The sequence below is a fragment of the Mustela nigripes genome, chromosome 2, assembly GCF_022355385.1.
Source record: "Mustela nigripes isolate SB6536 chromosome 2, MUSNIG.SB6536, whole genome shotgun sequence".
Taxonomy (NCBI): Eukaryota; Metazoa; Chordata; class Mammalia; order Carnivora; family Mustelidae; genus Mustela; species Mustela nigripes.
In genome coordinates, this window is record NC_081558.1 from 194,257,875 (window position 1) to 194,283,026 (window position 25,152).

The 25,152-nt window shown below is 34.5% G+C and overlaps 1 protein-coding gene across 1 annotated transcript in view; it reads right to left on the minus strand.

Annotated features, from left to right (window-relative positions):
- Window positions 1-25,152, minus strand: part of TMPRSS15 (transmembrane serine protease 15) — a 116,775-nt gene that overhangs the window by 73,303 nt on the left and 18,320 nt on the right. The window contains exons 7-11 of the mRNA XM_059388380.1: window positions 20,639-20,770; window positions 13,757-13,865; window positions 8,711-8,817; window positions 5,807-5,947; window positions 4,713-4,862 (exon numbers count right to left, since the gene is read on the minus strand). Coding sequence (XP_059244363.1) covers window positions 4,713-4,862; window positions 5,807-5,947; window positions 8,711-8,817; window positions 13,757-13,865; window positions 20,639-20,770 — 639 coding nt within the window. The remainder of the gene's footprint in view (window positions 1-4,712; window positions 4,863-5,806; window positions 5,948-8,710; window positions 8,818-13,756; window positions 13,866-20,638; window positions 20,771-25,152) is intronic.

Below are 25,152 nucleotides of genomic sequence, written 5' to 3' on the forward strand. Positions count from 1 at the left end.
CATTTAAAGTCCTACAAATTTCTTGAAATGTCTTTGAGAACACTTGGAATTAACCTCAGAGTCAGCCATTTTCTTTATCTTTCTTTCTTTCTTTCTTTCTTTTCCTTTTTTCTTTTTTTTTTTTTGGTAAGCATAGTAACCAATTTAATGATCAAAACGTGCCTGTAAAGTCAGGTCTGACTATCATCAACCCATTTCCCAGATGAAGGAACTAAGGCAGAGAGAGAGAACAGATAACTTGCAGCGCTGATTTAAATCTAGCTGACTTCAGAGTCTCTATTTTAATGATCTTTACTACTACACTATGCTAACCCCTACGCGTTAGAAACAATTATGATTTCATTCAGAAAGGCCAACAAAGAAACACTTTCTTTGGGTTGTCTACCCTCTTGTGACCCCTTCATTTCTGAAGTTTTCACATGTTTCTGACCTCATTTTCTCTGAATGTTCTGAACAAACGAGCCAGTTCTGAGCACCCCAAGATGCTGCCCTGTATCATTGCCACCATCTCCACTGACTCCCTTTGCTTCTAAGAGGTACAGAGAAACTCGGAGCCTTGACAGTGGAGAGATTTAGGAGGCCAGAGCTCTCTGCTCTACCAGGAGAGAGTTCTTTAGAAGGAGCCAAAAGTTAAGGGGCTTAGATGTTCCTCCCTAAAGCAATGTTAATTCAAAGTTTATCTGTTTCATTTAGATGTTTCTGTCACTTAAAGTGAAGGCAAAGAACAAAAAAGCCCTGCACGGATAAGAGGAACAGCGGGAGAGATTTAATTCTCTTCCATTTCAGAGGTAGGATGTTCTGACACATAAAAAAAGCAGGTTGGAAGAAAAATGCCCCTGGGGGTGTGGGGGCGGAACGTCTGGTAGATTATGAAATCACTGGTATGAGAGTTGGAGAGAACCTATTAAATCCTATCATCCGTTCTCATTACACCACGGCCTCTGGTGGACTCTGAACTGCTCTGACTTGTCTCATTTTAAATAACTCCAGCTACACGACTTTCTCCTGAGACTCCATTTCCGACCCAACTATTTAAAACCTCCACCTGACATTCAACCTGTTTCACTTTGGTCATTTTCATCCTATTTCTTCAGTTATTTAATATGTTGGCAAGCTGAAGCCATTTTTTCTCCTGTAATGTACTTACATTCTTCAAATATCAGTGGAATTATTTTATCTCTTATTATGATGACATAAAAGTAGAAAAATGATCATTTGAACATCAAAGATTTCAACTACATAAAAGGTATCTGTCATAGTCAATAGATATAAACGCTTTCTGTACTTTCTTCTAACTACTCTTGTCCAACTGTGGCAGAGACTTTTTTTTTTTTTTTTTTTTTTTTTACAGTAAAGACAAAGATGTGGTCAAATTATTTGACTCTTTCAGGCCAGGCTTCTTTAGAGAGCTGGGGTGATTATCGCTTTGGAGTTAGTCGTTAGCTGTACAGATTACTAATTTATCCATAGAGATTCAGGCTCTGGAAAGTAATTTGCTCAAAGAAGATTAACTACAAATGATAGTATGCATGTCATTATTTTTAATACTAAACATGTTTGGTCTAATGGGATTGGACATCTACACAGAACACATTTTGGTTCATAGCCCAACACTGCTAAATAATTTAGCAGAATCCTATTGCCTCCTTTCAGATTATTTCCAGAATCTGACCTCTTCTCACTGCATCTGGTCCCACTGATCTGAAAGTCCTATGGCCTCTTCTCTCGGTCGGTCGGGTGGTAACTCTCCACCTGTCTCGCCGACAACACCCTTGCCTTTCTATAAACTCTTCTACCAGCCAGCGTGAATCCTATCACTTCTATGCTCAAGAAACTCCAATAGCTCTTCATTTCACTGAGGAAAAAGCCAAAGCCGAAGAAGATCCATTATTACTTGCACTCTACTGACTTTATTTATTCGAGGTCATCCATGTTGACCTCCTGGCTTTTCTTTAAATAGGTCAAGCACAGTCCTTTTAAAGCCTTTATACTGCTTGTTCCCTCTGTGTAGAAAAATCTATATGGCTGATTCCTTCAGTTCTGTAAAGTTTTGATTTGACTGTCATCTTTCAATGGGACTCACCTGATCACCCTGTTATAATCTGCAATAGCACCTCAGCATACTTGCCCTCACCACTGCCCTTACAAAGCTCTATATGTTTTTCTCAGAACACTGATTCACATTTAGCATACCCACAATTTGTCATACACATTGCTTAGTGTGTAGTTTTAACTTCCCCCCCAAATATGTGTCCCATGATTGCAGAAAATGTGTTTTATTTTTGCTCAAAGATAATATTTTGAGTAACTTGAGTAGGGACTAGGACTCAAAAACAAACAAACAAACAAACAAAAAACCAAACACTTCTTGAATAAAGGAATAGAAGAATTAATCAACTGAGGCTTTTGTTGATGACTACAGAAATAGATTAAAAATGGGTCAAAAGTAGTCACTTTTTATTAAGCAATATTTTGATTAAGTAGTATGATGAACCAAATTTTTTTTCCCAGGGAGAGCATTGTCTAAAGGAACAGGATTAGTCAGATACATTTTTGCCTGAAAAAGTGAATTATTTAATGTCCTCTTACCAGATGTTATTCAAAACTGACATTCAATCAGCTACTTTTCAGTTCATAAAAATAAGTGTATTGATCTCTGTGATAGAAATGGCCATTGAAAATAAATTATAATGCACAGGGACTCAAAGTATTTTTTTTTAAAAGATTTTATTTATTTATCATAGAGAGAGAGGGGGAGAGAGCAAGCACAGGCAGACAGAATGGCAGGCAGAGGCAGAGGGAGAAGCAGGCTCCCTGCTGAGCAAGGAGCCCGATGTGGGACTCAATCCCAGGACGCTGGGATCATGACCTGAGCCCATGGCAGTTGCTTAACCAACTGAGCCACCCAGGCGCCCCTAGAGTATTTTTAATCTGAGCAATTTTGTGAAATTACAAGAAATTTCACTAAGCCAATAATCCACTCAATCAGCAATTATTTGTTGAGTCAAAATTGCAGATATTCAGTCATGTAAATTAAAAAAACAATTTTACATGTTTATTAGATTCAGATAATGAGAATGTACTAGGAATTCAAAGATGAAAAAGATAAGTTTCCTGTTTCTGAAAATAAACAAATAACGAAGAAAATATAATACCACATGGCAGGAGAAATAAAAGAAGTGTTTATAATTGTTTAATGGAAAGGAAGATTTCAACTTGGAAGTTCTAGACAGACTTTATGGAAGTGGTGATATGAGGTCTGTGTGCTCAATGTCTATAGCCATGTCTGGTTATAAGAAGATTGTAATGCTTTTTTTTTTTAAAATTGAACCATATTTTCACCAGTGACCTATTGACAAGTCATATTGTAGGATGGATTTTGCCTAACAATATTATCTAAATGCAGAAATTTCTATTCTGTCCTTTTGTAATGTTCCTTATTTTTAAGATTCATATTACTTCTGTATTTGGAAACTCAAATACAGTTAAGTGATTAATTTGGTATCGTAAGTACATGCTTTGAGGATTTTCATGGGTGGTCTTGCCACTATGACTTCCTTATCTCCTGATAATTCCCTGTGATTTCTGGTCTTTTCCATCAACTATTATTGTTTCCAATGTTATTTTTCTCCCTGAAATCTAAATCTAATATTCACACAAAAAGCTATTTACAACTTACAGCCCTTCCCTCAGGACCATGCTTTAGAATCAGCTCACTCATCATCCTTTTGGTATGGATGGATGGCTGTGTCTCCACAATTTATATGTTGAAACTCTAATTCCAGATGATGGTGTTTGGAGGTAAGGCCTTTGGGAGACAATTAGGTCAAGAGTGAAACCCTCGTGATGTGATTAGGGACCTTATGAGAAGATACAGGAGAGAGTGCTGTCTCTCTGTCTCTCTCTGACTGTGGCTCTCTGTTCTCCCTCTGTTGCGTGAGAATACAGTGAGAAAGCCTGTCTCCATGAAGCAGAAGAGCTCTGATCAGAACGTGACCATGCTCGCACCCCAACCACAAACATCCCCTCTCTAGAACTATGAGAACTAGATTATTGTTTAGATGAAGCAGCCTGTGGTACCCTGCCACAGCAACTTAAACACAGACAGCTCCTCAGAAGAAGTAAATCTATCCCTTGATCTTTATTCCAAGTTAGAGTTGTTAGTTAACAACTCTCCAGTTATTTAAACTTTCTTTAAAGTTTTAAAGAAAACCTTTAAAAACTATTCCAGTTAATAAACAAGTTCAGCAAAGTTATAGGGAGCAAGACCAATATACAAAAAAAAAAAAAAATAATAACCAAAAACAAAAAAAACAACAAAAAAAACAACACTGTATTTCTCTACAGCAACAATAAATAATTTGGAAAATGAAATTAAGGCAAAGTAGACCAAAGTTCAGAAAAGCTAATTGCTTCCTCCAAGTCCAATTGGCCAATAGTAAGTGGCAAATCTAGGGTGATAATCCATCTTGTCTGTAATCAGCTCCATGTACTTTTTAATGTTTCATGAATATATAAGATAAAAGAATATATTCTTAAAATACTCACTTTTATAGCTTATTTGATTACCATTTTCATTTAAAAGTATTCATTACCCATGATTTTTTTAAAAAGAAAATCTGAAAAAAGCATTTCGAATTTAATACTATTCACATTAAACTACAAATACATACCACTTTCCTTTTGATTTTTGAATTAAATATGAATTATACCTGATTCATTGCCAAAAGTATGGTCAAAATTTGGTCCAGTAAAAGGAGGAAAGGTGTTTCCCTGAATCCTTTCCCACTCATTATCATCATTTAGATCCTGGACCCAGAAACAAAAGCCATCTTCAAAATTACAGTTAATTTTCTCATAATCTGTGAATTAAAAAAAAAAGAAAACACTTCAAATTTAGTCCACAGTGTAACTAATTTAATCAACTGCATTGAAAATAATCTAGTCTTATACAGTCTTACACACTTATTTTAAAATTAAATTAGATTTAATTTAAATTCAATTAATTAACATATAGTATTATCAGTTTCAGAGGTAGAATTTAGTGATTCATCAGTTTCATATAACACTCAGTGCCCATTGATCAAGTGCCTTCCATAATGCCCATCATCCCATTCTCCCCCCTGACTCCCTTCCAGCATCCCTCAGTTTGTTTCCTGTGGTTAAAAGTCTCTTGTGGTTTTTTTTCCCCTCTCCTATTTCATCTTGTTTTATTTTTTCCTCCCTCCCTACACACTTATAATTGTCAGGCACACAATCTTTTTTTTATTCATCATAATTCTGTTTCATTCTATTTAGTTTAAAAAAAAAAAAACACAGCTTTTCGTTGACAACTATCTTAAATTAATATGCTTCCTATACCCCAGTAGGGCTTTAGCAGAGACAAGCTTCTTGTTCTTACTACTCTTTAAGTTTTACATCTTACCTCTTTTTGGTTTACCCACATAAGCTTTGTCTCATATTTTTCTCTGCTCTTTTTACTAAATTTAATACTTGGGTCAAAATCAAGTTGATGTGGAATATTCTCAGAATTAATGTATGCATATACATATATATGGAACTTTGTAATTTTTGTCAAATTGTTTATTTGATTCTTTTGAAGAACATGAACTATCTTCTAATTTCCCAATTTCTCCAACTATCAAGTAGAGACAGCTACATATAAGAGATACTCATTAAAGAACGTGCAAAATGAACAAATTATGACCTTGTTATAAAATTTCAGGTCCTGTCTGCTACTTTTAAAATTCCATTACAATATTGAAGGATCTGAAGATTCAAAGGCTGAAGAATGAACAATACTTACTATTAAGTTCTGTGCTGTTAAATGCGGTGTATGTTGCATTAAATCCAATATAATCATTTTCATCAGATTCTATAAGAAAAGTGGCAGTAACTTGGTTGGAAAAGATCCTAATTGTGCCAGGATTGGTTTCCCAGAGAGAAGCTACCAAAATAAATAAATAAATAAATAAATAAATAATAAAATAAAGGATGACTATTATATTTACATATCTATCTGTTTATCCAACTAACAATAGATCCATTCTTCTGTCCAACCATTTATCAATTTATTGTTTTATCAATTGATCTATTCAACAACTCTCCAGTTATTCTATTCTGATTTACCTCAATTCCCATCATTATTTGGAGAAGATCCTCTTGCAATTTATATCATTTTTCTTTATGTAACGATCACCGTCTCTGACACTTTCTGCCAGTTAGAGAACTTTTACATCACTGTACATAAAAATGACCAAAAATGCCTTTGAACTTGTTTGTGTTCACTTACCCCTAATCAAGTAGATAATAATTTTATGGTACTGGATACTTAAACTTTTTTAGAATTTCTCTAGATAATCTTGTTTTTTCTAATTTAATTAAAAGATCTACATATTTTCAATGTGATAAAATAACAACAGTATTTGAGGTATATATTCTGAATTGGAATTTATTAAAAGTAAACATTTTATGTATCTCTTAAAGGAGCTTGCTAAAATATTTAGAAAAAGATGGGAGTGTGAGTCAAGAATTATACTGGCGTTATTATAAAATAAAATAACTTTAGAGTTAAGGAATGATATTGATCTTCATGTATTACCTGCTATAATACAATGACACATAAATCTGTTATTTTAAATTTAAATCAACAAATACTGAGTTTTTAATATATCAGGCACTGTGCTAGATGCAGAAAGTAAGATGGTATTGCCTTCTTAATAAAAGTATTATTTTTAACTTTAAAATGTAATTTTAGTAGCCAAATTCATTTCTCATATTTTTTCAAGTGAAAATTATAATGTTTAATTTTCAAAACTTTAAAATGGATTTATATTTCAAAAAGACCTTAAAATTTAAACAACTACCTATTTGTTATAATTTAAATACACTTTCATAGATTTTTGTCTATTTGAATATTTAGTTTCTTTGATGATTTTTTATGATAGTTATTTATACATTATTCAATCACTATGCCTGGTGATTCTAAGATTTATTCATGAATCACTGATAATCTAAGCACATGAAAATAAGTGAAAATATCATTTAGGCAAACCATGGTATTCAAGGGGTAAAGGAACATGAGGGAAACTTACACCTATCACTTTGGGCAGTTAGCCTCTATGAATTTTGTTTTCATCATCGATAGAAGTAAACAAAATTATATTAGCACCTACATAATATGGTTTTGTGAGCATTTATTGAGTTAACTTAAAATGTTTAGAATACTATTTTGCACATTACAAATCATTAGTGTATGCTAAAACTAATTATTAATATCACATTAGCCCTTGGAGAAATTTATATAACTTGGTTTATTTGTTTATTAATATAAATACTTATGTTGATTATAATTTTAAGGAACTAGATTTATCAACCACAGAAATAAGCAGGTTATCAAATGGCTGGCCCATCTATTTTAGTCAAATGTGACTTATTGGAGTTCATCTGTTTTATGTATATTCACTATTATATTTGTACTAGGGGGTTTTAAAACACAATGAGTAATTGCATTGTGTTTGAAGTTAGAGAGTCTTAAGTCTGATTTCGCCTCCAAACACTAGCTCCAGGGTCTTGTGGTCATTTAACCCCTTTAGGCCCATTTTCCTCTCCTGTAATGCATACTTCACAGGTTTATTGAAAATATTAAATAAGAATATCCATACATAACACACAGTATGGTGACTGTTACATTAATAGCACCTAATTCAAAATACATATCATATGCTTAAATATTTCTCAAACTGATTAATCAAAAACACTTATTAGATAAGATTCACTTTTCATTACCATAAGTACAATTTGAAAGCCAAAATGGCTAAAATAAATGCTGCTGTTATATAAACTTGAAAAACAGGTGCTACCTGTAACCTCATATCAGCTCTATACTTGACACTCCCTCCGAAGGATGAGGAAAACTACTGATTTGCTGGGCTCCATTCTTATATCCTCTTCTTCATCCTTATCTTATTTCCTCTTGGAATTTCACCCCTACTGCTGTTGGCTATCATGAGTGGGTAGGTCCATGCATTTTGAGACCAAACAGAATAAAGGGGAGTGGAGATATATATATACATATATATATGTATATATATATATATATATCTGTATCTGTATATCTATATATATATATTCATTCATTTCCTGCCTTCTTTTCAGCTTCTAAGGGTGTCCACGTACATAATGACAAATGGTTATATAAGAGCAATACCACCTACACCTACCATTTACTGATTTTACATCCTGGGCTAGTCACTGTTTTACCCACTTTATTCAAAATAGTACAGCAAGAGACTGGGAAGTAGAGTGCATGCTGAAAATAGGAAGACATTCTGTGAGTTGCAATGCTAAAGAAAATAAGAGCAATGATTTTCAGGGTTTGTCTGAATTTTGCTTAATAGGGAGTAACAATTAAAGAAAGCATAGTAACCAGAAACATAATTACATTTCTTTGGAAAATTCCACATGATTTTAAAAACCGAAAGTCGAAGAGGATAATAATGGAAACCCATAACCTTTTTATTACTAAGAAGATTGATGACATAGGGCACTAAATTATTAACTTTTATAATGAGAATCAGTTTTGTTTTTTCTTTCAGTAACTTGAAGTTTAAGTCCACATTCAGTTTAAAAATCAAAGAGAAAACACATTACTTCAAGTTTACCATATATTTTCATTTTGATAATGGGTTATATATTTGTTTTAACTTACCTCTTAAAATCTTGCTTGTACCCACACCTTCATAAATATTTAATACATCTGTATAATATGTATTAAAATAATCGAAGCTCAGTTTAATGGAGAGTCCTTGATTTACACTAAATTAAAGCAAAAAATAGATTAGTACACTCAACAGGCTGTTACAACTCTTTATGCATTCTAAAATTTGAATGTATTTTCTAGTTTTGATTAAAAAAAGACATAACATGAAAATGATACTCAATAAATTTTTAAATATATGATACAGAACTGTTAACTATAAGCACAATGTTGTACAGCAGGTCTCTAGAACTTTTTCAACTTAAATGACTGAAACACTATTCCTACTGAACAGTAACTCCCCATTTCACCCTCTCCTTGTCCCTGGAAACCACCATTCTACTTTCTGTCTCTATGAGTTTGAATACTTTACATGCTTCATGTAAATGGAATCATGCAATATTTATTCTTCTGTGAAAAGCTTATTTCACTTGGCATGATGTCCTCAAATTTCACCCATGTTGTTGCACATGATAGGATTTCCTTCTTTTAATGGCTGAATAATATTCCACTGTATGTATGTACCATATTTTCTGTATCCAGTCATTGAATGGACATTTAGGTTGTTTCCATCTCTTCTCAGTTTTTGTGAATAATGTTGCGATGCAGCTGAGCATAGGAGTGTAAATATCTCTTAGAGATTCTGATTTCAACTCTTGGATAAATATCCAGAAATGAGATTGCTGGATTATGTAGCAGTTCCTTTTAAAAATCTTTGAGGAATCACCATACTGTTTTCCATACCAATACCATTTTACATTCCATCAGTGGCGCACAGGGTTCCATTTTCTCCACATCCTCACCAACATTTATCATTTTCTGTTTTTTTAATAATAGTCATTGTGATTTTAATGTGCATATCCTTGATGATTGTTGATGCTGAGCAACTTTTCAAATGCCTGTTCACCATCTGTATGTCTTGTTTGGAGAAATACCTATTTGAGATTTTTGCCCACTTTTTAATTGAATTATTTGTTCTTTTGCTATGCAGTTGTAAAAGTTACTTATGTATTTTGAATATTAACCCTTTATCAGATATATGGCTTGCAAATATTATATTCCATTTCATAGGTTGCCTTTTCACTCTACTGATTGTTTCCTTTGCTCTATAGAAGGTTTTTTAATGTGATGTAATGCCTCTTGTCTATTTTTGCTTTAGCTGCATATGCCTTTAATGTCACTGAAGAACAGTGTTAGAAAGATTTCTTTATATATTTTTTTCTGTATGTTTGGTATGATTGTGTGGTGTATGTTTGATGTGGGTATGGTGGATTTTTGGTGTGTGTTAATTGTGTATGTGTTGTTATGTGTGGGGTGAACGTGGTGCTGTTGCTATGTGTGTGTGTGTGTGTGTGTGTGTGTGTGTGTGTATGAGAAGGGACTGTTTCCTTAATTTCTTTTTTTGTGTGTGTTCATTATTAGTGTAAGGAAACATAACTGATTTTTTTACATATATTTTGTATTCTGTAACTTTGCTAAATTCTTTTATTAGTGGTGTGTTTATTAGTGTGCATTTTGATAATTTTCTACATATAAGATCTTGTCATCTGTGGGCAGACCATGTATAAAAATTCTGCCTTTGTTAGGATTATTCAGGAATGGGCACTTGAGTGAGCTTTCTGGTGAGACTCAAGGGACTCCAGCATCAAAGCTTATGAAGACAGAGGAAGAAGAAATGAAGCAGCCTTCAGGGGTGATTTCTGTTTTTTTAATTGAAGTTTTGGTGTCTTTAAGCAGGAATATAGTGAGTTTTTCTTCATGTGATATTTTTAAGCTAAGAAACCAAAGGATACAAGATAATCTCCTTCAAAACTTTTGTTTTCAGTATTCTTTTACTTTTTAAAAATATAACATCAAAGGTAGAAGAGAGAAACTGGTGCATATTATTTTCTATTTCTTTCTTCTGATTCAGAAAAGCTAGCTGAACTGCAATAAAAATGTGGTCATTTATAAATATAAGACTAATTAGAAAAACAATACATGTTTTTTATAATATTAGACATGGTATTCTTATGATTTTTTGAAGGGAATGGATTTTTTCTAAATATAATTTATGCATTTTGCATTTTTGTATCAATAGTTAATCTCTTTAGAGCCTACTTTTTTGATATATTGATATGAGGCTAAGCCCTTTACATTTAGTACTACATTTAATAGTGACTTCGGCCTCTGAATTTAGAGATTGTGAACTCTATGAATACAGAAATTTTGGATCAGAGAGATTTTATGATTTGCCTGAGATCACACATTTTGAATCTGTAGGGCAGATTTGAACTCACAAAGACTGTCTGCAGTTCTCACATTCTTAATATCTGACACTCTGCTAAATGTAATTTTAATATAATTCTAAGGAGGGGATAGCCCCAAATATAGTTTAATTGCATTTTGGCATTTCTCCACTCTTTAAACGGTCTTCAAATCCTGTAGGAAACATCATTGTCTTTAACCCCACTTTGATCACCATTAGGAGAAACAAATTATCAAGGACAATGCATCACTATTGCAGTAATCAGGTTGAGAAGAAAACATATTTAGGTTGTTTATATGATTAATTAAATCATAATCTCATCTTGAAGTACAGTGTTTAGGGTAATATTTGGATTCCTTGGGTTTTCAAAATCATTGTTTAACTAATGGTGGATTTCTTTCTTTTTTCTTTCTTTCTTTCTTCCTTCCTTTCTTTTTTTTTTTTAAGATTTTATTTATTTGAGAGAGAGAGTGTGCATGAGAGAGCAGGGGCAAGGGTGGAGTCAGAGGGAACGGGAAAAGCAGACTCTCTGTTGAGCAGGAAGCCCAGTGGGGCTCAATCCCAGGGATCATGACATAAGTCTAAAGTAGCCGCTTAACCAACTGAGCCACCCAGATGCCCCAATGGTGGATTTCTTTTTCTTTTCTTCTTTTTTTTTTTTTTTTATTATGTTATGTTGGTCACTATATGGTACATGATTGTTTTTGATGTAATGTTCCATGACTCATTGTTTATATATAACACCCAGTGCTCCATGCAATATGCGCCCTCTTTAATACCCATCACTGGGCTAACCAACTCCCACCCTTCTCGCCTCTAAAACTAATGATGGATTTCTTAAAAATTGTTTTAAAAATTAAGTAACAGAGAAGAAAGAAAAAAGAATCAAACCATACAAATCCTTAATTAACATAGTGTGATTATTACATAAATGGTATATTATTATGGCAAAAGTTCTGCTTATAAACTTTCATATAAATTTGACTGAGCTTTATTAAGCAGTGGATTTAACAATTAAATTATTTTTATTTGGTTTAATAAAATTCCAAAGATTGCATGAAGAAGTAATTAAGGATTCATGTTCTTTCCATTTTCAAAGGAAGTAACTTAAGATTTTTCTATAGCTTTCTGTTGATATTTTAAATAAGAAATAGAATATTTCTCATTTTACTTATGAACATTGTTAATAGCCATATAAATGTTTCTTTTAAAATTTGATGGGATTATATTGGAAACACTATTTTTCAAATTGGTTATTTATTCACTTGACAAGTGAGCAGCCATTTTTAACACAAAATCTTGTATTTGGCACACAAGGAACCTGTTATCTGGAGCATGAAAACATAACTTACATGTGGTTGAGCTCCAAAATAGAAATTATTTAAAGAGAATAGGATGTTCTTCTTTCCCTGAATAATGTCAAGTAAATGTGTTTAGGACAATCTTCCCTTCATATGCATCTCGTGTCTGGGATATATCTACACAAGTAAACAATACTGTGCATCTTTTTGGGGCCATTTCTATGATTTGGTTGGAAAGAACTTGTTTGATACTGACTTGTAACCTTTCATCAGCTATTATGTTTTCTAGTGAGTCATCTGGTTTTCTAGTGAGTCATCACAATGATTAAAACTATTAAACAGTAGGGATATGGATCATGAGAGACTGTGGACTCTGAGAAACAAACTGAGGGTTTTGGAGGGGAGTGGGTTGGGGACTGAGTGAACCTGGTGGTGGGTATTAAGGAGGACACGTATTGCATGGAGCACTGGGTGTGATGCATAAATAATGAATCTTGGAACACTGAAAACATAAAGTTAAAAAAAAAAAACTATTATATAGTAGGTTGGATTGGGAAACCATAATCCCATCCACCTGTTAAGAGAGATGAACTAACAGAATGAATGTCATTTATCAAAGTATATCCCATAGAACATTTATTCTGCATGCTCTGTGGAGGAAAATGATTAGTGGCTTAAGATTATGTTTTTTCTTTTTTTGAGATATTTACTGCTTGTTAACTATTCGAAACTGTGAGAAGTCCTGGACTTAAAAAAAAAAAAAAGTTGTAATGAGTTTATTCAGTGTTACTTTTATTTATTTGGGTACAAATTATTTTCCTTTGGAATACTGGGAAAGAAAATCAGATACTAGTCCTGTGTGAAAAATGCTTAGATAAATATTGAGGTGGATCAGCCTTCAGCCTGATTATTTGGATCATCACAATGATTGAATTAGTGGGCTGAAGTGGCTTGGAGGGCAAATATATAGTCACTGATCCCAGTGTTTTTCAAGATCTAACGAACAGGATGTGTATAGAAGGTGTCTCCAGCTCTTAATCTGCCACATCAGAGAAGATTTTCAAACAGATGCTGGCATAATGAGAAAGGAACTCTTCAGAGGCCAGGATGCTTGTGATGGGAAATGTTATGTATTGCAATATACAGATATACATGTGTGCTCTTCGCCTTGGCAGTCCTTGATCTGTGCCAATCATGGGGGACGGGAACTTACTGCAGAGTCCAGTGATGGCCCTATTTATTAGACAGTATGATCCATAGCACAGAACACCTTTTTGAAGGTGATGAATGAGTGAGAAACTACTTGGACAAGTTATCAGTTGGGAAGACTTTGCTTCATAGCTAGTGAAAATGACTGTTCAAAAATAAATAGAGTACGGAAGGTGGTAGGACCTACTGTATCAGAGAAAGACTTAATGGCTTAACAGGGAATAGATGATGATCTATTACCGTATAATCCACTGGCAAACAACACTTGATTTAGAAGGCTTCGGGTAATGAGCAGCCTGGAAGGACCCAGAAGATCCAGTCAACAAAAACCTTCCATCACAAGCTGTGGCTGTGGAAACAAGTGGGAATTCGTGTCAGACAAAAAATAGTCCTGGAAAGTTTTCTCATATGAAATGGGATTCAGATCATCTAGTGAATACCTCCTAGAACATCGATGACTGAAATCTGTATGCGGCCATTTTACAAAACTGAAATGATCAAGTGGGAGTAGATGAGATCTCATGTTTAAAATCAATTGCCCATTTTCACATACGTGTATATAACTCACCATAGATTCTTTTAGAAAAGTATTCTATTTCTAAGTACTCATACTTAAGCTTCATTTTCAGTACTTCTTTTTTTCATATTTTTAAGGAAATAAATATATTTAAATTATAAACTTCTAATTTAGACAAATAGCTACTAACTGTTTTGGTCTTATTTTCCCTATTAAATTGGAGCTAGGGTGAATTTCAAGTATGTGCATTACATACTGTGTTCTCCTGAAAATGGGCAGAATATGGCCAGGCAAATGATATGTGTGCTTCTGGTGGCCTGTGGTGAACTCTATCCATCCACTCTATTCCACCTTCTTTTATTTACTTGACAGAGAGAGATCACAAGTAGGCAGAGAGGCAGGCAGAGAGAGAGAGGAGGAAGCAGGCTCCCTGCTAAGCAGAGAGCCCGATGCGGGACTTGATCCCAGAACCCTGAGATCATGACCTGAGCCAAAGGCAGCGGCTTAACCCACTGAGCCACCCAGGCACCCGTCCACCTTCTTTTAAACCTCTTGCTTCTTTTGTATGAATTCGCTAGCTCCGTATTTTCACATATTCCTGAATATGTCTCTTGCTTTTTATGATTCCTCATTTTCCTCTTTTATTTTTTATTTTTTTAAAGACTTTATTTATTTATTTGACAGACAGAGATCATAGTAGACAGAGGGGCAGGCAGAGAGAGAGAGGGAAGCAGGCTCCCTGCTGAACAGAGAGCCCGATGTGGGGCTCGATCCCAGGACCCTGAGCCGAAGGCAGAGGATTAACCCACTGAGCCACCCAGGTGACCCCCCTCATTTTCCTCTTTTAATTCTTATAGCAAATTTACTTCATATACTTCTCTTTGATGTCATGTATTATCAGTTGTCTTTAACTTATATCAGAGTCATTTCCAACTAGTTTAGAATCGTACTGAGGGCATGAACCAGGAGCCATGCCTCACTACTTTTTGTGTCCCCTTTACAGTTATTATGTATACTATGTGTTTAAAAAAATAATAAAACACATTTTATTTTCACAAACGTTAATTTTTCTTAGGTCATTTTCTATACAGTTACTTGATTCTGTTGACACCATATTCTAAAATAACTACTCCTAGAGTGTGTCCTTTTTCCTCTTGGCAGGTTGGTAATTCCTCATAGGCCAGAAGCATTGATGGAGGGTAGGGAGATTAAAGAAATTTATAAAAATTAAACTGGTGCTCTTAGAATCTGAGAGCTAGAATAAATTAATCCAAAATGGATGGATGGAAAATCCCATGTAACAGTATACAATATTTCTATCAAGTTATAAAATGCAAGCTATTATATGACATCAAATGTTTTATATGGACAAAAGAAAAAACTGAAAAGTGAGAAGTTTTTGGTTGGCTTTTTTTTGCTAGTTCCGGTATTTTTAAAAAAGCATAAGTATTCACTTTGTGATTATAAGACTGTAAGATTATAAATTGTAAGATATAAAGTACATTTAAAAAATAATGGCCTAAGAATTCATTTCATTGGATTATGACTCGGTAGCCTGACTCCCAACAAAAGACAAAAAGCAAAACAACAAATAAACAACAACAAAAACTGAGAACAGAAAAGATACTCTAAGATAAAAGGATTAAGCACTGAAAAATCCATGACAAATTTGGTTGAGGTGGCAGAGAATATCCAAGCTTGTTGAGAGAACTGAATCTCCTTATGTGTAATACTTCCCTGAGCTGAAGAGGACAGTTAAGAAGAATTGGTACAATTCTAAGATAAACAGTAAAACATGTGATTTTTAATGCAAATTAATTTAATTAAGTTTTTTCTAGTTGTTAAGTTATTTAAGTAATTTTCTAGTTGTAAAAGGAAATCTTTTCAAAGTCAATTCGCTGCCCACCGCAGACCATGCTGAGAAGATGGGACAGTCAGTCCTTCTCCGTCAATGACTGTGGCGTCTGCTTATATTTTAGGTGATATGTTAAGACTTTTAATCTGTTTGCCAGAAAAAAAAATATATATGGACTTCAAGATTACAGGCAGTTCAAGAAAGTCCACTGCTTTTGTAAATAGTTTGTATATAATAAAGTAGAGCAATCAATCCACCAGGTATATTTGAATATAACTGCTAGCACTGATGGGGTATTTACTGTGCGCCAGCTCCTGTTCTGAAGTTATTACAGATGTATATTAGTGTAATGTTCACAACCATCTGATCAAGTTACAGGTGGCAAAAGTGAGGCACAGAGGGGTTAGGTAACCAGCAAACATTCTCCCAGCTTGTTAGTGATAATTCAAAACCAGGCAGTCTTATTGGGGAGCATAGAAGGCTATCCCGCCTTATACCTCGATATACAGAGCTATCATGATGTTATCATCTCCTCTTTGAACTGAAAAGGGAGGGAGGGAGGAGGGTATGTGTGGGCAGAATTGTAAATTAAAGAAGGAACAGGAAATTTTAAAGAATTCCATCATTTTCATTGTACTTGCAATAACATTCTACATCACGTAGGAGGAAGCAAAAAAAGAGTGAAAGGGCACAAAACAGGACTGGTTTAAGAATTTATAAAACCAATTTGCAAATCTGATCACATTCCAGTGATTCCTCCCTTCTTCACACCCATTCACTGCATCTTTGGGGGGAATTATCAACAGGTCTGTGTCATACAACAAGATTCATAGTTTTCCAAAAACGTGAGTTGTGTCCCCATCGGCAGGATTGTTGTAGGCTTGCTATACCCTTTTTCAGACCCTTTGGGGGCACATCACTAGACTGCACTTTTAAACATGGAGCCATGTGTGGTGCCTGGGTGGCTCAGTTCGTTAAGCAACTGCTTTCAGCTCAGGTCATGATCTTAGAGTCCCAGGATCAAGTCTCCCATCAGTCCCTGCTCAGCAGGGAGTTGGCTTCTCCCCTGACCTCTCTTCTCTCACGCTCTCTCATTTTCTCTCTCTCTCTCTCTCTCAAATAAATAAATAAAATCTTAGGGGAAAAAAATGGAGCCATGCGACTGATCCTGGCCATTAAACTATTGTGGAGCTAATAGTATTTATTTCCAAATTTGATTTCTAAAAAGGCCTTCTAGGACATTCTTCCTTTGTCTGTCAGTGGGTTGCAAAGGATCCAGGGCATCCCAGATACCTGCACAGAGTACAGCCCCTTGCCCTCTAACTTGGACCATGACATGATAAGCAAACTGTTTTTGTCTTAAATTGCTAAGATTGTTTATCATAGTATTTAGCCTATCCTAAAAAATATGATCAATTTTTCCAGTTGTCTATGAAGTTGCTGAGTTTTGGTGGGAATGGATAATCTACATTTCAAGTTCTGGGGAATTCTTGTATGTGAGGATAAAAGTATTCTTAAGAAGAATATTCCTGGGGCGTCTGGGTGGCTCAGTCATTAAGCATCTGTGTTTGACTGGGGTCATGGTCCCAGGGTCCTGGGATCAAGCTCCCCATTGGGGTTCCTGCTCAGCAGAGAGCCTGCTTTTCTCTCTTGCTCCCCTCCCACCTTTGTGTTCCTTCTCTAGCTGTCTGTCAAATAAATAAATAAAATCTTAAAAAGAAGAAGAAGAAGAAGAATATTCCTGAAGACATTTAAAATAAAATTATAGTAGTATTGAACTACTTATAATAGCAAAGTTCAGAATGCCAAATATTATTATTTCAAGAGATAGGCTTGTTCTAGGGGCTTTCTCGTATATTCTTTCATTTAATTTCAGGATATTTCTGGAGGACTGAATTTTACACAAGACAATGAAGCGGGCTAGGCTTTTAGATAGATCTAACCCAGCCATGGATAAGTAGGATTAGAGACTGTTCAGGATTACAACTTTTTAGACTGCATAGTGCTTTACAGTGCAGCATGAGAAAAAAATCCCGAGTGGGAGATAAACGAGCCTGTCAAATAATATCAGGTATTTACTGAGCTCTCTGAAACGTTGCCTATAACAGGAGGGGATTCCTAAGTCATGCGTCTAAAACCTAATGAGAGCTCCCTCTGCTGGCTAAATATTTAAGCAAGTTGTGCGCTTGCTTAGGTCCTCAAATTCTTCTCCAAGATAGATAGATAAACATGATCTACGACCATCCACCAAGGTCTATCTTGCACATATATAGAGGCATGCAAACAATCTATAGAGACAGTTGACAACTTCCAAATAGGTCTGAAGATTGGTCTAAAGGCTGTGAGTCAGCATCTTTCCTTTTCATAGGTCAGCTAAAAAGTGAACTTTCCTGCTGACACCATTCTAATCAGAAGAGAAAAACAATTTAAAGAAGTCTTGGTTCAGCTATAGTCAGCTATAAGTTGTGTAAAGCCTAAATAACTAAAGGCTAAAAAAGGAAGCTATGTGAGGAAGTCAACATTAATGTGACTCTATTAATAACACGAACTAGAATTAGAGCTCACAGCTGGAGAAGAAAGAGAGAGAGCGTGTGTGTGCGCACCAGGGTCATTTCATATAGAAAGAATATTCTTAAATTAATTTTCTTGTGAGTGTAGATTAATGGACACAAGCTTTCATGTAGAAATTATGCTACTAAAAGTTCAAGTTGGTGCTGAGGTGAAGTGCACTGGGCTTTTGGGCTCACCATCCCTAATGGTGAGTGATGACTTGAACTACTTACAGGCCTGAATCCTAGCTGGATAAGGACAGATTAATTGATTGATTTGTCCACATTTATTCCACAAAGACTGTACATTTATTTTTCAAGTTAAATGCAATGCTAATTTTAAACTATAAATAATGACGAGAGCCAAGAAAAGTGAAAAATGAGAATCTAGAGACTTAAGAAAGTTAGTGACATGGAAGGTTAGTTGAGACTAAGGTTCAATTAACACAAACCTCCATGATATTGAAAAGTAAATATGCAGTTTGATTGTGTCTTTCAGGCAAATTTAAAGAATTAAATCAGTTCTAATACAGAGGCTCATGCCATGCCTCTAATACTAAAGCATCATCCATACTGACTCAGGAAAAGAATTCATGGCCTTTATAACTTATTTTAGGACAAACTTTGTCACACTTACATGATATTTCTATGGTTATTTTTGGAAATGCACTGCTATGACTTTACCATGAACATTATTAACTCCATGACAGTAAAGACATTTTCTGACTATTCAACTCATCTTACATATTCCTCCCCACTAAAGTTTATCGATCATCCTTAAATAAGCATAAAGCTATGTGCCTAAATTTAGCATTCATTATTCTTTCTGAAATATTTAGCAAAATCACCCTTATTACCTCATGATGGCACACTTGTATCATATTCTCCCTGAAAAGGTTCTGAAAACTGTCTGAAAGCCATAGCAAAAAAGAATTTTGCTTTCTTCTTCTTTGAGTAACTTAGTTATATAAAATAGATTAAAAAATATTCTGTAGCCTGCACTTTCTTCCAATATGCACTGAGTGCACTTCAAAGTATGTAGTTAAACTTTGAAGGTTTGAATTTTATCAAAGAACATTTGAATTGGGATTGCTTAGTAGAAGCCTCTTTAGTCAAGTTGCCTTTTTTCTGATTTGGTCCTGGAAAACAGGCCAACTGCCTTTTAAAGTAAGTACCAAGTCGTTAGGTAACTTTTCAAGCTTTGCTGTTATTGGAGCATTCATCTTCAATTAATAGCAAGCAAGAAGAGCAAAGTGTAGCAAATTGTAACTACAACCTTTATACATTTCAGGAACTATAATTGTGTTCATGGTCTGTTTTGATAATGATCACAAACAGCACCAAAAATTATTCAATTAATGGTGTTTAATTCTTTAAGAATTAATTATAAGCTAGAGTTATTCAAATAGTTCGCCTTGCTTATCAATATATTTTTACAGGTATGTGATAGTCTTTCATATATGTTACCCAGCTATAAAATGAAGTCAAAGAGTGAATATATATAAATCACTTTGAGTCATGCTTGGCAAAGAGTAAGTACTACTTAAGTGTGAAATAATAATAACAACAATAGTTGATAATAATAATAAAATTAACACTTAAACAGATGGCAAAATTTGCAAATCATGAATATTTTATTCCTAAGACAGGAACTTATTTATAACTGATTTCTATTATTCACAGAACTATAACTCCAGCACCTTTTTTTTGTCTATTTGTTATTTCTACATCAAAAGGCAAACAAAAGGAACAATCAAAATTAAGGGGTGGCAATTACTGAGAGAGGGACCATTGAAATGGCCAAAAAGAGAAGGATTAATATTATGGTACAATAGTGAAAAAACATGAACGAGCATTCAAATTCATAATAGTTCGGAGTAGTTTAATAAAGGATGAAAAACAATGACATTCTCTTCCCTTACTTATGACTGACATTAATCACAGCATTCCTTCCATAGTCATCAAATAGAATTTCACTTAATTAATATTTAATATTGCATAATATAGTTTAAGAAAACATTAATGCAATTATTTATTAGGTTCCATATTAAATTATAATCATGAGTATTGGAATATCTCATTCTCCAGTAGTTTCTGTTATCTCAGAGATGTGTACGTGTGTGTGTGTGTGTGTGTGTGTGTAGACAGGGAGCAAGGATGAAAAGGCAGTGGTGAGAGAAAATGTGGACGGCCTTACTTACCACAAGTGTTATTGTCTTCATCAGAACCATCTGGACAGTTTAATTCTCCATCACAAAATAAATCAATTGCTACACACTTCAGAGCATCAGCACAAGGACTAGAACCAGGTGGACATACTATGGAGACATTTCCTTTAAAATAAAATTTAAAAAAGATTGATTTTATAAGTTTTTTGCATAGTAAATTTAATTTCCAAACATATGTACAATGTTTCAATATTTATTATGTATTTTTCATCATTTAAATCTTTACTCATAAGCATATATTTCGGTTTCCAATGTAAACGTTTATTTCAGTTAGTCATTTGTAAATGTTTAGAATATTAAATTTTGAAAAGAAGATATGTATTTCTTCATCGATGTTAAATATAAATGTTTAGCTTGTTGGTTTTAACCTTAATAAATGAATACTATTGATTGGACATTTAGCTCCTAATGTTTACACCTCCTAGAACTGTTTATATGTGTTTAGTGGGGGAATTTATTGGAATGATTTTTATATTATCTGGAGTATCTAGTAACCACTTCCTTTACTTATAAACTTATTATTTGAAAATATGGGGGCTGAAGTCAAAGTTTGCATTCTGCAGAGCAAAATTTGTCAGCAAAAGCATTTTATAACAGAATAAAACACTTAAAATTCCCACTGCCTGGCTACATTGAGCAGTGGAGAAACCCAATCGCTATTTCCACTCAATATTTCTTTGCTTCTTGGGTCAGAGATTCTTCGTGGGAAAGATGCAGACATTCCCCTGGAGAATTCTATGCCATACTCTGACCATAATCGGATCAATTTGCTGTTCTCAGTCTGCCTTGTCACCTGCTCTTCTACATGCCTACATATAGAAATGCACCAAGAAACACATTTTACTTCTAGAAATTAACTTGGAGAATTTAACTGTGAGTCTTAAAAATGTCATATTCTGCACTGCACTGCCATCTGCTGGGTTTTAAAAATATATTTGATTCTGAAATTTCTCCTTGTATTCCATGAAATTAATTTGGAAGATAAAAGTGCTTGTGTCAATTAATCTACCAAGGTAATACCTAATTAGGAACCTTTATGGACAGGGTTGATAGGCATATATTCAACTAAATTAGATTTTTATAATTGGCTCTAATTAAAATGGATATAAACCACTGGGAAATTCATGGATCACCTAATGTCTGAAATAGGACATGATAAAGATCAGAGTCATTCCTAAAGGACAAACTACCCCAATTTTAAGATTATAAAAAAGAGTGATAAAACTGGTATTGAATAAACCTAAAGCATATTATAGCTGTTGATATAGATGAGATACTTATCGAGAGTCCTTAATCATTGAGTTCCTAATCTGTTAAAGACATAGTGTTGATAGTATTCCATAAATGCTTGCTAAATAAATAACAAAGAGTATTATTCTAGAAAATCTATATCTCATTTTAACAACAGTTAATAAAATTCTACATATTCAGCATTTAAAAGAAGAGATTTGGGGTTATAGTCAGAAAGATGTATAATTTTGTCTGTCCTACCATTTCTCACGGGAACTGTGCTTCAGGATGGTCACCCATCTGTCCGTGGTTTACTGAACTCTGCAGATTGAACCTCCAAAACCACACTTGCACGTGGTACCCAGTGGGATCTTTTGATCTCATTAATGACCATTCATCCACTCCACAAGTGTTTATTATCCATTTACTTGTATCAAACACTTTTGAGGAATGGAGATAAAAGGGTGAATAACAGAGCTTCTATTTTCATGAAGCTTGGAGTTTAGTGAAAGTCTGGTTCATTAACCATTTTTTTTTTAAAGAGGTATAAAAAAGTGCTATAGGAACACCAAGAATTAGTCAAGAAGCCTTCTTCTGAGGCAGAAATTGAAAACGTCTTCCTACTATGTTTTGAAGGATGGTTAGAAATATACCAGGAAGAGAGATGTATGCAATGCACATGACAAGACCACAACGATGTACAGAGAACAGATGAGTATAACCTATCTGGATGGTAGGATGTTTGCGAAGACCGTGGCAGGAAGGGAGTTTGGTTTCAAGTGTAGGAAACTTTTTTTATTATTATTATTTTTGTAAAATGTGAGAAATATTCTTTCTGTAGGTGATGGCATTGAAAGTTTTTATCTGTGTGTGGTATGATCAGTCCATGTTTTGTTAACACAAGCCTGGGACCAAGCGGAGAATCATGTAGAATAAGGAGACAAGCTAAGGAGTTGTTTTTTTGGTCAAAGTGAAAGTGGTAACGATTGGAACCCTGACTGGCTCTTATTAGTGGATAAGGGTTGGAACTTCACCCTAGTAGAGGAGATGGGGCATGGACTAAATTGCTATTTTATGAGTAGAATAGATGAGTTTTAGTGACCAGATGTGTCCCTGACTAAAAGGAGTGGAAGGGGGATGCTAAGAATGATACTTACACTTTTGGGGTGGCTAGTTGAATTAATTCATGGTAATTAATCATGATGGTAATTGTAAGAGGAACCCCTGGTGGGATTTAGAAAATGACTCTAATTGGAAGTATTTGGAAACAAAGATAGAAATATGAAGTACTCCACTTTGGGTTGTACTCTATTTTTCCAGACTCTGTTTCCTAAACAGTTTTCAGCTGCCTTAGTCCGTGAAGAAAGAGGAGTTTTTCATATTGAAAGCAATATGGAAAATATAATTGTTTCATTAGCACAGTTCTTCTGGGGATTTTATCAGATTGTGTTTTTACCTTGTCTTCTGTCTTCCTTTCATCTCATTACATAATATATGATAACAATTTCCAACAAAAGCATTCATTTGAAACATTACTTGTTACAGAAACTAGCCAGATGCTGCTTTTTAACAATGGCCTTCCATTCTTAAAGCTAGAGTTCTTCAACTTGTATATTATTTTCTTTGCCATTTCACTCCTTAATTCTTGCTCTGGTATTTCTCCTTCACTAAGAAGTCTGTACTGTACTTCTCAATAGAGAATTTCTAGGAAAGGTGTTAAGTAATTGTATTTAAAGAAATGCACACAGACAACATAATAATTGATTTTGTTTATCAGAAGCTGAACAAATTGCCTGAATATTAATTACATTATCTTGAGTGGTGGGGAAAAGTTGTGCATGTATTTTTCTATCTTATCTATCCAGTATTTTATCTTTGGGAAATTAATTCTTTGGCATTTTGTGGAAACTACTATTATTTGGGATTCTGCAAATGCAAGGTTTTTATTGTCCAATTTTATTTGTACCATAAATGATTCAGTATAAACTCAAGGTGATTGCTCCAGAATGACCCAAAGTCACAACAATTTTCAGTGATTTGCAGAGAGGAAGCACCTGTGTTTGCTTTGTGCAGGCCCTGTGCACTGCATTGGAGAGGAGAAAAAGACAGAAATCTATCTTTTTTTTCCCCCTCTTCCAGACCAATTACGAAGAGCATTGCCTACAAGATAATAATTTGCAAATCATGTTTTAGAAATCTTACATTTTTATTTTTCCTATTACTCAAATGGGAAATAGAATGCTGGGTGGACAAAATTGTTTGAGATAACATTCAGCCACAAATCCTTATAACGCTTAGCCGGTGAGCATGGAGTCTCAACCCATGAATACCAGCCTTTAGAGATGAAGTTAATTTCTCTACACTATATTGGAAAAATAAATATTGCCTTACAGAAATTCTTAACAACTTTGATATAACTAATTTCATCTTTTTTTTTTTAGTTGGCTGGCCAATCCAAATGCAATTACAGTGGAAAGATACTTGAACAGTTCAGAAGCCATGGACATAGGGATATTGTCAAGTAGAGGAGTGTGCTTAGCAACATACATGCTGTTCTCTCCAATGGAGAGAAAGAAAAATAAAGTTATATTTGGTGTTGGATCAAGTCCATGTGTCTTAGTCCTTGGGCAATTCAGCTGAAGAGTATAATTCTACCTTAGCTTCTCTTGACCCAATTTCATGTTCTTCACTCAATCAGCCAATTCTTTTTCTTCAATCCCCAAGCCCCCCCCCCCCCCACATAGTAATATTGGAGCAAGATTGCATTTTGTATGAAATCGAGAAAGCCCACAATAGTGAAACTTTTGTTTTTCTACAATCACTGCCTGCATAGGAAGCAACAAAAGACTGGAACAAGCTATATTCTAGAAATCCTTCAAGCATTTGAATGATTGCCCAAAACAGCCCCTCTTGGCACTCTGTAGCAGCCAAGAAATCAATCAGCGTAATTCGACCCTGGTTCCCATCTCCCTCCTCTAGTGTTCCAAACGGGTTAATAAAACCTTACAGTAATTGGTAGCAAAGACAGTTGAACAATAGAACATAATCCTCATGGACTTTGTACCTGCTATCATACAAAAATTCTCTTTGGCAGAATTTATAATAGTACTAATGCCAGGTATATGATGCGTGCATTTGTTGATTTTTCTCAAACCCTGTCTTCCAGGCATATAGATGAAAATAAACTTAACATCCCTGAAAGGCATATTCATAATAAGTTACTGCTTGGAAACTGTGGTTTTCAAGTTTAATTGCCT